The sequence below is a fragment of the Branchiostoma floridae genome, chromosome 10, assembly GCF_000003815.2.
Source record: "Branchiostoma floridae strain S238N-H82 chromosome 10, Bfl_VNyyK, whole genome shotgun sequence".
NCBI classification, from domain to species: domain Eukaryota; kingdom Metazoa; phylum Chordata; class Leptocardii; order Amphioxiformes; family Branchiostomatidae; genus Branchiostoma; species Branchiostoma floridae.
In genome coordinates, this window is record NC_049988.1 from 7,451,569 (window position 1) to 7,467,752 (window position 16,184).

At 39.3% G+C, this 16,184-nt stretch overlaps 2 protein-coding genes across 5 annotated transcripts in view; both read left to right on the forward strand.

Annotated features, from left to right (window-relative positions):
* The window catches only part of LOC118423877 (growth factor receptor-bound protein 14-like), a 46,702-nt gene extending 42,549 nt beyond the window's left edge, over positions 1-4,153 (forward strand). For all 4 annotated transcript variants that reach the window (XM_035832186.1, XM_035832189.1, XM_035832188.1 and 1 more), the window contains one exon: positions 377-4,153. In XM_035832186.1, coding sequence (XP_035688079.1) covers positions 377-592 — 216 coding nt within the window. In that variant the 3' untranslated portion in view covers positions 593-4,153. The remainder of the gene's footprint in view (positions 1-376) is intronic.
* Positions 4,154-6,622: 2,469 nt separating this feature from the next.
* LOC118424419 (transmembrane protein 198-B-like) overlaps positions 6,623-16,184 on the forward strand; it is a gene marked incomplete at its 3' end in the record, with an annotated part of 46,905 nt that continues 37,343 nt past the window's right edge. The window contains 1 exon segment of the mRNA XM_035832979.1: positions 6,623-6,725.

Below are 16,184 nucleotides of genomic sequence, written 5' to 3' on the forward strand. Positions count from 1 at the left end.
AATGCATTCAATACTGGCCATAGATGGTGGTGAGCTTGTTAAAGTTATTTCTTTGTATTGCAGTGAAAGTGTTGTTCTGCATGCCCTGTAGTAAATATACCAAAGCAACTGAATATCATGTATTATGTTTGTTTTTTCAGGCAAAGTTATCTCAGTCTTTTCTTTGTTCTGCATGGGGTTCATGGTTTACACTTTATGTCAGATGCACTGGCTACGCTTTACGGAAAATTTTCTCCTCCTTACAAATTATGGGCCTGCTTACACTTTTTGGAAAAGAGCATGCAGACCCTCTTGTGACATGTCCTTCTAGAATATCATAGATCACAAAATGTAAGCTCATAAACAATATTTTTGTTTTTTTGGGCGTATTTTCCAGAATGTAATTGATGACAAAACATTCTACTCGCTCGACGAGGGTGAGACCAAGTTCGGAGACCTGGTGCAGTTGGTGGAGTTCTACCAGATCAACCGGGGGGCGCTGCCGCACAGCCTGACGCACCCCTGCACCGGCGCCGGGCTGCGGTGGCGAGAGGACGATGAAGACTACGGGCTCATGTCGTTCCCAATGGCCAAATCCGCGCCGGCGACGTGACACCAACGTTTTTTTTATGTCGTAATTCTTTTTCCTTGACCAAATGTCATCGAGTTGCTTCAAGATGCATCTCAGATGGATGATTCTGTGGAGCAGGATGATTGAAGTCTGTTGCCATGGCAACTAACACTGCTGATTTCACCAGCAGATGCTATCAGGGACGGTTGGATGTTGGCTGGACAATCTGTAGAGGGATGGATCGTCTTTTATGATTAACGAATCTCGTTAAAGCCGCAGAGATGTTTTTATTATTCTGGGATGTTTTTAAAGGAAGAAATATATTGCTAAGTGGTCTCAGGAGGAGGTATGTGTCTTAACATATAGATATCCTGACCACTGTTGGCCATTAAGGAAGGATTTTGTCACATTTTGTCTTATTTTTCTTCTTACAAGAGCCAGGCAACCTAATCTAGGTAGCCTGTGTTATACCTGTAGATTACAATTGTAAAAGTTTTATCCATTTTCACAACTGCTGCCAAACGTAAGGAATATTTCTCAAGCAGCTGATCAAATTTGCATGTACTGAGTAAATGCTACATGTTTTTTCTTTTAGTTTTCTGACAGATAAATGAATTCTTTGTTGTTGGTTTTTAGATCCAGAAAACTTTGGGCTCTAGAAACGTGACAAACATTGTACAGTAACACTGTATTACGGAGATCAGATTAATTGAATTTTGAGGCTTACTACTTACATGCACGGTAAGCTACATAGACTTTTTGTAATGGTCTTTCTTTTAAAAGGTTCTTTCCATTTTTCTTGCAGGAATTTTTTTCTGATATCCTAAAAATAATAATGAAACTTGTCCTGAAAGCTTCTCCTTTTTTGATATTTTTTTTGAAAAGCATTTATGACTAATTTTGATTCTCCAAAATATGATTTAATGGAACTCACTTCTCAGAATGTATTGAAAATTGCTGCAATAGTTTGATGTTATGAAAATTCTCAATTTTTTTCCAGTTTAGTTATTTTTTATGTCTAATGACGACTTACTTGAAATGATTTTTCTTGAAAATGTGTTGTGAGATAAATTGAGTTGTAGAAAACGCAACAATTTTTATTGCACGAAACTTGTTAGTTTGTCAATGTGAAGAGATGATACTTGTATCTTACACTGTGAATATATATTAGGTAACGATCCACACGGTACTTGTGTAAAAACATGCATGTAACTTGTGCAAAGTCGCATGGCAGCTTGTCTTTAGTACACTCAGTTAACTTAACTACTTTCTTGCAGCTAATATTGTCATAAGACAAATATATTATAGTAACATATTCCTTTTGGCAAATCTCTCTAATAACGTAACTATGAAATATCTCACTGCCAATTGTTCTATCAAAATGTTAAAACCTTATTTAATGGTATGAGACAGTCATATTTTATCTTGATGTTAATCTATAGTGACTACTCTTGCAAGGGCTAACAATGACAACTTGTACCATTCTATCGTCATAAACATATTTTGTTCACAGAAAAGTGGGGGTCTTGCTGAGCGTTAAGGGACTTCTGTTTTTTAAGGTAGAATATGAAATTAGTTGCATGTAAATCTGTAAAAGATATACCGATGAAGGGCTCAAAAATCTATGACAAAAATTCCTTCTAGAAGCTAGAAAGATATGATGCAAGATCCCCCCACAAAAAAATTGTGACCAATCAGAAAAGTTGTCTCATTCCATTTTTTCAAATCCCAAACAGGTAATAACAGCACAGATCATTTGTCAGAAGTATGAAACAGGGTAAGCTGATTGGTAGAACTGAGAGAAGGTTATATTCTAATGCTTTCTTCACAGAGAATCAAGGAAATCCTCACTAGAATTTGCTCAGCATAACTTTCATTATGCTATACATGTACTCATAAATATAGCGCTAACAACAATAATATACATAAACAATTTGAACACTCTTTCAGTACATTACTACAGTGTAGTTTGAAAATCGTCCTTATTGTAAATTAGTTCTTCGCAATATCTGAAAAATTGCTCTGATCAAGGAACTGTTGTCAGTCAAGTTCTAACAACTTAACGCCTTATTTCCTCACTGGTTACTGTTGAAGTAGGAAACATTTTGTCATTATTCTTATTTTATTCCATAGAATCAATGCAAACTTAAGTTTAGCCAAGGAAACACTGACACTTTTAAGTGTCAACAGAGCCGTTATATTTTAGTGCATTACTGATGTTTTGTGAGTATAGGCTGCACTTCGTCCAACAACATTTTAAATCAGAACATTTCTTACACTTGTGAACGAATCAATGGTACCAGTTAATAGGACACTTAAAACTTATGTCTTCTTTTAAGGTAAGAAACAACTTTTGTCCTTAATTGCAGAACCAGTGTGTCAAATATATACACATGTTTACATTACTTAGATATCAACTGTGAATATTTTCAAAGGAAAGCAAAAGATTGTCAGCTAAGGGTTAGCCTGAGACCCAGCCACATTAGGATGGTTTGAGTTGACTGCAGCCAAACATGGCTGGATCTCAGACTAGTTATAAGTGGCCCTCCTTATGTACAATGCATCACATTGTGATGGTTTAATGTGAATAATAAGATGGTAACAGAATGCTGCTTAAGTAGATTGCTAAGGATGTGTTTTAGATCACTTGGACTATGGAGGTAATATATGGGTATACAGCACAAGTCAGCAATTGCACAACAAATTATTGCACACTTCTGTTAATTGCACAGAATCTCAAAATCCCAAACTGATGCGATCCATTGTTGCACCACACTGATAATTGCATGAAACACGCTGGCAGATGCGGTGTGCAATTAAACGGCTTCTACTGTAATAACCTGCTTAGACCTGTGGTGGTATTTGTAGACTGGGAGAGCTGAATTTGTCAAATCCTGCATGTTCATACCCTCCAAACAGAGTTGTGGGAGAAGATTGTTACCCTCCTGTGATTGGTACCTGCTTCCTGACAGGCTTTCTTTCAAATGAGTTTACTGTCAGAAAGTGGGTACCAATCAGAATTAGGTAACTGTGTTTTCCTTCAACATCTTCTTGGAGAGTAGCTAAGATTATGGCCAGGGACAAAGGTAATACCATCTAGCACACAACCTGTACAAGTGTGCATGCATGTTTCCCATTGCTGGAAAGGCCTTTTTTTGCTTGATCGCTTGTTCGTCTCTAGCGGGGAGTAAGTTTGAATGGTCCAGTATTGATGAGGGCTAGAAAGAAATCAGCACAAGTGTCAGATGACCCGAAGATTGTATAAAGTACCTCTTGTAAATAGTTGTACATGTTTTTGCTTGCTGTAGAGCGTTGAGCTACAAACGACAGGACTGAATGATACTAAAAGCAATATTGACACAGTAAGTAGGAAGTTTAAATCAGTCAGCTTCGAATATGAATGTGTATGAGAACAGAGTCTATTTTCTTTGTAGGAAAAAGGTTGGAAAATGTGCAGGATATTTGTGTGCATAATTTGCATTCACTATGGAAGTGGTGCATTGAATGATGTTGGAGGAACTTGTGGAAGTGGGTTTCTGACCCAGTGTAGTATCATTAATGGTTCATCCCCCTTCTTAATAAAATCAGTGATGTTAAACCTTGGTCCTGTAATTGTGCGTGAATTTCTTTCCTTCTTTGGATTGTAACAGTACACTACATCATGGCACACAAGAAATCATCGACTGTCACATAATAACTCTTAGATAATCCTAGATGCTCTGCATTTGCCGGGATCAACAATTATGCCGTATCAGGATGATACATGTATGTCACCAGTAAAAAAAAATCGGTCATCTTATTCAAGGTGAAAATTAACCAGACTGCAAGATTATATGTTAGCGTTATTTCTTTCCGTCAAAGTTACCTTAATTCGCTGATTCTTTCCGTTCAACAAAAAGAACTCGTTGGCGACAAACCAGGAAATCGGTGCCTCATTTCTGCGTGTCAAAAGCGCCACTATGCGAATCAGGAAAGAACAACACAAGCGTCATATTGCAAGTACGATTTTACATTGCTTATGTAAGAGCGACTCCTAGCAGTCAATGAAATAATTGCTGCAGAAAGACTAGCGTGTCATTGTAGCTGTACCGTTGATTGGTCCTTATGTCCACCAGAAATTGCCAATCAGCATCCATATTACATGTATGCCGCACAGCACAGTTTTTGTCCGCGGTAAAATGTAGTGCCACCGAAATCTTGGACCTATTCACCTTGTTGCTGTATCGTTACCGCCATTTGTACTCCATTTGGAAACACTTTTTTTAACACGAAAGCCAGTGGGAGCCTGCACTTTACTACTGTGCGATGAAATAAATCGACTTTTAGATGTTATTATGGGTTGAGATAGCTGCACATTGATTGGTCAATAATGATGTATAGTTCTACGTTGACCAATCAACATATGACATTATTTGATGTGTGGTAATGTCGATTTTTGTTATCCGTATGTCCATCGGAATGGCCAATTAGCGTCCATATCACCTTTGGGTCGCACAACACAGTTTTTATCCGCGGCAAAAATTAGTGCCACCAAAATTTTAAACCTATTTACCTTGTTGCTGTATTTGTTACCGCCATGTGTACACCGTTTGTAGACGCGAAAGCAAGCGAGACTTGAACTTAATTGTGCGGCGATATAAATTCTGCTTCTTTGACAGATCTAACTGCAGTGCTACTTTATTCCGCTAAACAATAGTGGCGTCCTTGTGCCCCAGCGAAATGGTCTGCTTTTCGCTATAAATAAAAGAGATAAAATATGGGATCTAAGTTTTAGTAACTAAGTTTACATTCGTATGAAAGTTAAGATTTATACAATAGCAGAATTAGATCTACTTCAAAGAAAGGCGGTTTTGGGATAGAATTTTTTTTCAAGACACCGATGATGGAGAAGAAAAGCTCAAAGTCTGAAGAAAGACCAAGGTGGTCCCTAATTTCTACTGGCGATGGAAACTGTTAAGAGGTGCTATAACGTAGTGCTAAAAGAGATGTTACGTAATGACTGGGAGAGAACAAACATCAAACCTGTCTGTCACCCTGAAATACTCAAGGTTAAATATCTCCAAGATCTTTGATACAGAAGGTAACGTTAAAAGGACAAATTGGCAAAGTGAAAAATTACTCATCAAACCTTTCTGTTTACAGCACCGAATTAGACACGCTTCTATGCACGTATTTTTCAGGTCTCTTCAAGTAACGTTAAACAGAATGAGTCACTGACGAAGATGCTACCGGAAACGTCTGACCATTTTCAAAATCATATTCAGTTGCTTGAGTAACAGCTATTTGGCGTATCTGCTTACCTGGTGTATTAAGGGGCAGTTTTTTGTTGTTGTTTTTTTTTCAATCTGGTCGTCCTTTAGATGATGTTCCCATTGATTGACACAAGCGTTATTAATAGCCCTTTCTATACCAACCACCTGTACACATAGACAAGATTTAATTGTTCCCACGGGGGTCTTCGTGGGTAGTTTTGACTGTAAATGTTAGTTACAGCCCACATGCCATTCATGTTCAGATTACACCTTACCGCCCCACCCATGTACCATTGACTTTGACCAACCTAACGTTACATGGTGTTGACATTGCTACAAAGTATATATTTGCATTAGGGGGGTTGGTCTACCAAACAAGCCACTTTTAACATATTCTTTGTAAGAACGTCCGGCATGTTTTGGCCCCCAGCGCTGTTTCTTTTATCCAACGTTTGTCTACGTTCTTACTCACTTCCGCCTCCCACGGGAAATGACTGGCCACCACCCTGCAATCTAAGAAATTTAGTTAACATTTAATCCAAGTTGATTACTGATAAGTTAATCAACTTCTCACACTACTTTAGAAGAAAAAAATACTTCATTGATGTTCTGATTAGAACCGAATCCGGAGTTAAAGAAAAACGCGTATCAACACCAAAATATTTACAACTGCAACACTGGCACGTTCCCATATTGCAACACCTGCAGTCACCTGTGCGGGGGATACCCCTAAATGATAACCAATCAGAACGCACTATATCGGTCGAATATTTAAATCCCCCAAGTTCTCGCCTCTGATTGGTCCACACTGTTTGCCAGTCCGCCCCGAGGTAAAGAAATGACGTCAGACAGGTCAGAGGTCAGCTTGTTGGAGCAGCAACGGTCTGGCTTTTCAGCTGGGAAGGAGACGGTCAAAACTAACGGTAAGCTCTCGTTTTAACCGAATTTTACCGTTTTATGATAAATTACGTACCAGTAGAATATGGCAGAAAGGGAATCCACCCGGCTATGTGAGAGGAAAGGCCCGTATTTGCGGAAATACTTGTCATCTGGCCGGCAGTCGGGCGGTTTTCCTGTGCCTTATATATTTTTCTTGCGGCATGTCGGCTGACCAGGCGGCTGGCTTTCAGAAGTCCGGCTGTTGTTGTTTTTGAGCGCCCCTTTTAATTTTACAAAGCTAGCTGCACCTATGATTTATATCAGAAGGTCCCTCCTCCTTAGGGTAATATTTCTTAGATTCCACATCTGATTAACAGATGTTGAGATCACAAATTATAACATAACGCTGCTGTTGATTTCTAAAATAACGTTGCCTAACGTTAGAATAATTTTGTTTGCTGCCTTTCTTGGCGTTCAAAAATGAATCACAGTATACAATATTTTCTGACTCGCCACTGTCTCGCCATTTGACATAATTACAAACATTATCTAGTCTAATCATAGATTCTGTAAACGAGTTTTAGACACAAAACCGGGCATTAACGTTATAGTCTGTATTTTGGTGCCCAGACTAGCCCGTACATGTTAGACAGTGTGTCCCACACAGTGGGATATGGTCGCTTCGGACAATCACCGTGTCCAGACCTTTTGTGTCCAGCGGAAAATGAAGAGATCGGACGGAGTAGGGAGGGTCAGCACCCGTGATTCTGTACCCTGTGATTATCTAGAGGAGTCAGACAAGTCGTAAGGGGCAGCTGCCTGTTGTGTGTTCAGGAGATGAGCTTGTGTAAGGGGGTTCCAGAAATAACAAAGTAGGGGTTTGAAAAGCGCAAATGATAGTGTATTGACTATAGTAGAGTGTATTGGGTGTAATAATGGGTGGAACATTGGGTGTAATAGTGTAAAACAACACAGGTGTTCAAAATGAAAGAAGACTATGATTTTGCTTACATGTAACGTTATATTGTCAAGCTTCCATAGTCACATTTCACATGTCGCACAGACATTTTGTCTGCTGGTTATATTATATAACATTACGGTGTTTGATTGATTGATTGATGTATGATTAGTTGGTTAGTCATTTATGATAATATCACACATTATAGGCTTGTTGGGTGTGACTTGTATATGAAGTACCTAAAACTTTTGAAAGCTTCTAGTGTAAATGGAAATGTGTAAGGAATATTTAAGAAAATGGACAACAAGAATTCCTTCAGAAGGCCCCATCCCAATAAAATCGTTACTGATTGAGCCCTTTTCCTGAGCTAATATGATTTTATGGCTTGTTATGATAATGAAATGGCAAATTGATAGAATGAAATCGAGGAGAAAATTGTGTTGTAACTTTTCAATGTATCAAAACAGATGGTACCTGAATGGTTCAAGTAGACCATGTTTTATCATGTTAATAATTACAAATTCTAGTGGAAAATATTGAAGGAATAGTACAGTATGCTGCTTCTGAAAATTGACTTGATGAAAGTTAAAATAACTACCAGCCATACAACTATCGGTCACAAGTACTCTCCAAGCAGAGGTTCGCCTCCGACTGTTTTTGACATGTTCAATGCATTTTTATAGGACTTTATTTTTTGTTCCATTTTCTTCAGCATGCCTAAGTGGTATAAGTTAAACCTGACAAAATAGCAAAGCCTAAAAAAATGTCCAAAACCAGCCAGAGCCTAACAACTGCTTGAAGAGTACCCTCAAGGGGGTTAGTCCAAAGATGGCTACTGCAGTTCTTCATGTTTCCCTTCTTAGCAACTATTTAGTATTCAAACACACCAATATATGAGGCCCAAACACTGAATGGGTCCTGTGAAAATTCCTTCTGTTTTCAGTAGAGAGAATGGCCACTAGTCTAAATGGGGCATTTTGTGATGAAAGATGCGATAGACAGAGACATCAATGTCTTTTTGTCCCAGAAGTCACAAGGATGTCTCACGCCTGGCTGTATCCACACAATAACCCTCTCCCAACGCCCTGGCGACCCTTAAAACTGAATTACCTAGTTGTGACTTAATTTTCGTGCTATATCTGGTGTATATCTGGGATAAGCACAGATACCATCTGAGTGTTAATTGGTTTAGAGGCTTTTATCAGGCATTTGTTTCTTTCACAATGTGTACTCAGTCTGGTGGCATGGGCAAATGTTTGACTTGAGAGTTTGCCATGGTATCAAACTGCAATTTCCAGATGGGACCAGTGAGTCTAGCGAGGACAGCATTCCTCAGAGAAGATATCGTGATAGTTCCGCTTCTAAAGTGAAACCGACCTTTAAAGTTATGCTTGAAATTCTGCTACTGTTTCACTGTGTTGGGTGGTCCCCTTTATTTTGGCATTTATGGTTGATGGTGACCGGCTCAAAGTCCGCGGCTCTTGTGTTTAGTGCAGCAATGAATCCCTTTGTCACCAGCGGCTTTTGAAGGTAATGCGTCGGTTTGGCAAACAAGGGTCTTGTTTGGGATGTTTGCACAGCAACTACAGCGTGACCCAGTGAAATGACCTAACCTAAACGTGTTGAAGATGGACATGATACACGTCACTGACCATTCTTGAAAAGGCTAATATTGCTCAGAGGTGCCCTTTCTATCCATCTTTGTACATGTATGTCTCACTCAAATTTACATGTAGTCCTTTATGCTATACATGTTTTCCATGAACCATACATGTAGTCTACTAGACTCTCCATTTGTAACTTTGTTGAATAAATTTTTCTCTGCAAGCTTAGCCTATTTTGCAATTAAATTTCTATTTTCAAGGAGGTCATACCTTTATATACTTGTAACCTCCTATCATTTGAGATAGATGGTTCAACTTGAAGTACATGTACAAAAATTGTTTCAACCCTCATCCTTTCTTTTTATTTGGGTTTGTCAAGCTTTGTTTTGTCAGCATATTTGATTAGCTGAACCAGCTGATCTGAACAAAATCAAACAGACAGCAGCGCAGAGTTTTCACTGTTCTCACTCCACTCCCCTGGTTAGATTCTTTTTTAGTACGGCCTTGTTCGCTTTAGTCCACTCCCAATGATCGCTGGTAGCCTGGATACCAGAGCCCAGCCCGATCTCAAAAATATCTATCCCACACGAGATATTTTTGAGATCGGGCTGGGGTCTGATATCCAGGCTAGGCTACTGGTAGCTTGTTCAAACGTCTCCAGCTCATGTACAGTACAGTTGTTACACCTTGCAACTATTATCAAGTATTACTATTAGTACTGTTAGGAAGCAGATCCAAGCTAGAAGAGATGGGTACCAGGGTAATTTACTGCAAAAAAGCCTGAAGAGTTGCAATCTGTGTCAGATTAATTTGATTAAGAAATTCCTTCCCACATTTCTATCAGACCAGTTGTTTTGGTTTATCTCAGACTTGCTGATGGACCAGCACAAGGGATTGGTTCTACTCCTTTCCATGTTTGTAATACTGAGTTAATGGTAGTCATCCATCATCCTTAACATATCCAGGCTAAGGGAAATGCCCATCCTGGCAGCTTAGATAAGATAGTGTCATGAATGATGCATGGTTTAAAGGATGAACAGTTGGGCTGGCTTAGGACACCATTTGGCAGGGCTGAACCATTAGGTCAGTTACTAGTTAGTGGGGATAACTCATTTAGATTGGATAGGGAGGAAGAAGAACCTGGTAGATTGCTGAAGTCATTGTATTCTCCAGAACACACAAATAAAAAGTTTACACTTTGAAAATTAGTCAAACTGATATCTTCACCCTATCTGTGAGTATGGTAGATTCAGGTACTAAATTCAGGTATGGGGGTAACTTGTAAAGGTGTTTTACACACCTGTTTTTCCGTACCTTTCACATTATGATGAACCAAATTAGAAGGAATTAAAATCTTTTTTTTCTAATCAATTCAAAATGCAACACATAGCCACATATATTCGATGATAGTGACAAATATTTGACAAGACGTGGAAAAGATAGTTGATGTTACATTGCAACAAAGAGAGCTGATATGGCCATATACATAGAGTCTGCAACTCATAGCTTCAATCATGTTATTATAAGAATCTTCTTTGATAAAAGAACCCCTCTCCCTCCCACACCCATCTATGAAGGAAAGAAGCAGATGTGTTCTTTGATCTTTGTCCATCAGATGTTGTGTCATGTAGGAGGCTAATAATGCAGGATATTGGCTAAATTACTACCAGTTTTGGTAACACTTCTGGATTCGATTTGATGAAAGCTCCTTGATTTGATTTTGAGCAGTGAGGTTAGATATAGGGATGATCTTCTTGATTTGGGAGGATATAGCCCACTGAAGGTCACTCATTTTCGTGATAAGAAAAAAAAAATTAAAAACAATTGAAAAGATACAAATCAAAGGGGAAAAATTGCCTATCCCAGACGAAATGATCTTCTTTGCAGCTGGCTTGTGGTTCAAATTAGGAAGTTTTCCCAAAGGAGGGGTCAAGGCCTTATCAGAGGGGGAGGGACACTTTTCCCACAGGTAGTCACTTCTCACATCTGTGTCTTGTTAAAAGGGCTAGACCTACAAATTCTACTGAAACAACTTTTGAAGTTAATCAGATTTCAAAAGACACTAAAGGTGCGTGAAAACATATATCTTTTAAACAGCACCAGACTCGGTGTGTTTGCCTGAAAATGTGTTTTACATTTGAAAGCCTGAGTTGCCTTCATCCATGAAATGGGAAATAGAGTTTGACAGATTTGAAAATCAAACCCAGGAGTTTGCTGTATGTTCAGTCAGCAATTGTAGCCACCAGTAAGTCCCTGGGTGGGACTGTTTTTCTGGGCCTGGTGGGTCCTGTTTCTTTGGTAATTGTTTGGAGATCCCTTTCAGAGCCTCTTGAATGGTGAATGATTCTAATCTCCAAGCAAATCTGTTGTTTTGGCTTGCTTTTCACTGGGACTGGTGGTGTTGTAGGATCCAATGCCAGTGAAATTGTGTGAATTACCTAGAAACTATTTGCGTTAGGAACAGCAAGGAAAGTTGTTTCTGTGTGTAGGACTAGGTATGAAACTCAGTTGAAGGACCAAATGAAAACTGCAAAAATTATCATACAGCGTATCTGCTTGGACTCAAAGATAAGAATTACATCTGTTCGGAGCCTACTAGTACTTGATTCTAGTCAAAAAGTTTTGATTTCTGGCTACTTGAGAACTATTGATGCCTAGTTACAAAGAGATATCACTCAACACTTTGTTCAGTTGTGTCATGTAAGTGGTTCAAGTCTGTATATAGGTACCTGATAGCCCATAGATGAGGTACATGTATTATTGTAAATGTGTTGTTTTTTTGTCTGTTAAAAATTGATAAGCTTTAATTATTCTGAAATGGGTCAATTACTTTTGCAATATCTCATGTATTAATTCTGAGGGACACATGTAGACTAGAATGTGAACTTTTATGCAGAACAGTAGAACGTGTCATTGACTAATGTAAATGAAACTGCCTTAACTGGCCTTGAAAATTGCAACTCAAACCCACTCCCCCACAGGCTCAACAGTATTATATTCTGGATGCAAAAACTGCTTTGGGAGGGGTATTTGTCTTCTGTTTCTTTCACTAAAGGTTTGAGTTTAGCCTTTGACTTTGGGCTAATCCTACACACATGACCTGTAAGTGTTTGGCTTCCCTGGGGGAGGAATTTCTCTATTTCTTGGATGGGCAGTTTTCAGGGATCTTTTACAGAGCTAATTTCATGGTGTGTTAACTTACAATTTCTCAGCAATAACCTTGGCTGAGGAAAAGAGACTGGCTTATTGTTTCCAAGGAATGGAGACTTTTTCTGCCCTGGTGGGTAGTCTTTTATTTTTCCTTGGGGGTATGTCCAGCTGTTGTTCCAATATGCACCCCCCCCCTCAAAATCAAATCAGGGTGAGGGGGGTAGAGAGTTGGTCAGGCAGCCCATATATAGTTCAAAGCCTGGCATTGGTTTATTTTCTTGATAAATTACCGTAGCAGAAATTATTGCTCATAAAGACAGCAGTCATCATCATCATTATCATCCATGTTTAGTTAGTGGCATGGTATCATTCTAAGAGGAAATTTTCTTCAAAGTAGAACAGCCCCGATTTTGCAATTATTATCATATTATTATGTACGTTCATGTAGTTTTATAACAATATATCTCTTGAATCATTTCTTATATTTCTTAGGCAAGAAGAATCCAGAAAGTACATCATTGCTGAAAATGACCTTTTGTGGGATACCTATACATATACAAGTGTGCAAATCTTTCATATGAATCTGAATAATCTAGCTTTTGTTATTCAGAAACAAGTATGGAGAACTGGGTCAGATTTGTTTGTTTATACAAGATGTTGCTAGGATGAAGGACCTGTTTATACAAGTGTGAGTAGACCACATTACTGTTATGGTCTGTGATCAGATGATTACCACATCCTCTGTGGTCTGATGGTTGCAAAAACACTGGGCGAAATTCCTGTAAAATACAGTAGCTTACACAGACAATGACCAGGAAGGATTCTGTCTGAAAATGTGTATAGTTTTAGGTTTCCATTTTTTAAAATTGGTCTCTTTTTTAGGCCATTATCTCATCTTTCAAGGTCTTTTTTTAGGCCCCATCTCTGGTCGTCTGGACACAGTTTTTCCAGACATCTGCGCTCAGCCGATATCTGGTCGCCAATAGTTTTTTTTTTAGATGGAAATTATATTGTCATAGATTCTCCAAGTCCTGCAGGAATTATATTAGCTGCCTACCCACCAAACCTGAAATGATGTTAGAATCACTCAAACTTGGCAAGAAGATACTAGGAATTATCTCGCCAAACCTGAAATGATGTTGGAATTACTGAAACATGGCAAGATTCTACACTAGTAGAACCGTAGGAGTTCTTATCTAATCATAATATGCTGTGAAGAATGCTAATATGGTGTGTAATCAACTATGTACCATCTGCATACACTGTACCAATACATGGCATTAGTGGTGATTAGACGACCTTGTTTCATCTGGTGGAATTTCTTTCACAGATGCTGTGTCAAGACTTTGGGACAGAAGGTTGAGATTTCATGGTTGTCTATTTGTAGCCTTGATTGTAAATAATAGACCCAGAGGTGATTTTTCAAATCATCCAGTCTGCTGGCCACCCAAATATCACCTTGTTAGTTAGAATCCCTATAGACCCAAGAGCAGATGGAGAGAGAGTAGAATGAAAACAAAATTTGTAATTTGATAAGGAAAACTTATTTTTCAATACTGATGTGGTGCCTAGATCTATGTTGCTATTTTGTATTGTAAATTTTGAAATCTTAGCTCTGTTGTTTTTCTGATTTTTCATGCACACGAACTAATCATAATGCACGCCAGTGTTTCTACCACCAACTCCAAGACAAGTTTCAAACTCAACGTTTTTCACAGTGCCAGAATATTCGACTTTCATAACATAAGATCTCCAATTTCAGTTGACTGTTATGGAAGTGTGGAGGACCCTTGCTTGCTACTCTCATGCAAATGACTTGAATGACAGTGTGTAGAACAATATGAGGTACTTGAATGACAATGTGTAGAACAATACATGAGGTTTGCTCTTGGGCAAGACTGTTGTTGTCCATGGTTCCCACACAGTAGCTCCCATAAGTGCCAATTTCATGGTGCTTCTGCCTGTGGCTTCCTTCCAGGGATGTAAAGTTACTCCAGGTTGTCCTCAGTCATTGCCCTCTCTGTTCCTGCATAGAGGAGGGCCCCCAAGGGGGGGTACCGACAACGCTCTACGCTAAATTCGGGAGGGCCGGCTACGTAATACGCTAAATTATGGATACTTTATTACACTCTACGCTAAATTACGAAATTTCATAATGCATTATGCAAATATTTATTGTCTTTTGCCTGAACTCCGCCGACGGCAGAACATGTGAAGATGAGATCTAACCAAAACTGATAATTCCATCAATTAGATTAAAACTTAACTTCTAAAGACGTCTTGCTGGCCAAAGGCGGCGACAGCAAAAATGTGACGTAATTTTCAGCACTTGTAGCACCGAAAGCGGAGGCGCGACAATCCTAGGCCGGCTGGGGGCATGCTCCCCCGGGAATATTGTGAATTCCTGACCCCCTAAAACGCCATGTTATGCATTTTGAAGGGCAAATTTTGCTCACAGACTAAGCTAAGTTCAATAGCATCCAATTAGAAATTCACATGGTTTTAACTTTAAGCTGGGCAACGCCCCCAAACATCATTTTCAGATTTCGAGTGCCGAAAGCACGAATAGTCGAACCGTCGTAAGGTAGACGGGAAAATTTGGAAATTTTTACCCTCTGAAACACCATTTCCTGGATTTTGAGGGGCAAATTTTGCTGGCAGACCATATGCTCAATGTAATGACATTTCTGTCAGAGAAACGTCTTTGAGGGCGACGGGCGCCGGAGAGTCGTGAGCGCCGGATGCCCAAGCCGTCGCAAGCCTTGGCAAGGGCCGCCCAGCGCCCAGAGAAAAATTGAAATCTCAACCCTCTGAAATGCCATTTCCTGCATTTAAGGGGCACATTTTGCTTGTTAACTAAGCTAAGGTAAAAAGATTTCTACTAGTTGGGGGACGACGCTCCCGCAACATATTTTCACCATGTCCAGTGCTGAAGTGTTGAGCCATAGCAAGGAATGTCCGGCGAAATTTTGAAATCTGGACCCTTTGAAACGCAATTTCCAGCATTTTCGCGGGTAAAATTTGCCGGTAGACTAGTTAAGTTTAATGAAACTTTGATTACACTTGACGAAAAATTAATATGAATTACGTTTTACGGTAAAATCCGGTCTGCTTCTACGTAATACGTTAAATTAAGGGGGCCAATATCGCTCGACGCAAAATGCACCGATTACGCTCTACGTTGAATTCGAACGGTCCCGCTACGGAGTACGTAGAATTAAAACCGCCGATTACGCTCTACGGAAAAGGGCTTTGGGGCCCCCATAGAGCAGACACTGCTTGGATATGTGGTCCGTGGAGTATTTGCCTTGGTCTATTTAATTTTTTCATTGTTTTGACTAGAGTCTAGAGAAGAATCATAGGAACATCACATACTGGTAGGATGTATGGTTTGCCTAATCAAGAAGCTTTTCTGTTGATGAAAACTCCTTGGGCCAATATTCTGTTGTTGTTTTTTTAAATCCCTTTTGAGTGTGGAAGATGGCATATGAGAGGGAGAGAGAGAAGGAGAGAGAGAGAGAGAGAATGTCAATCTTCTGGCAGGTCTACCGGTGGCATATATATTTACAGGAATTTAGCTGGCCAAGGACGGAAGGAGTGACGTTCTGAGACACCAGCTATTCCTTATGCCACTGGTAGATCTGCCTGGAGATTAATGGATGTATGATGTGGCTAATGTTTTGGTCTTTGATCTCTTTAGTGTGGAAGATGGCATATGATTATGAGAGAGACTGTATATATGCCATCATGATTCATGGTATTATTCAATCAGGTTCGCTGCAACAGTTTTA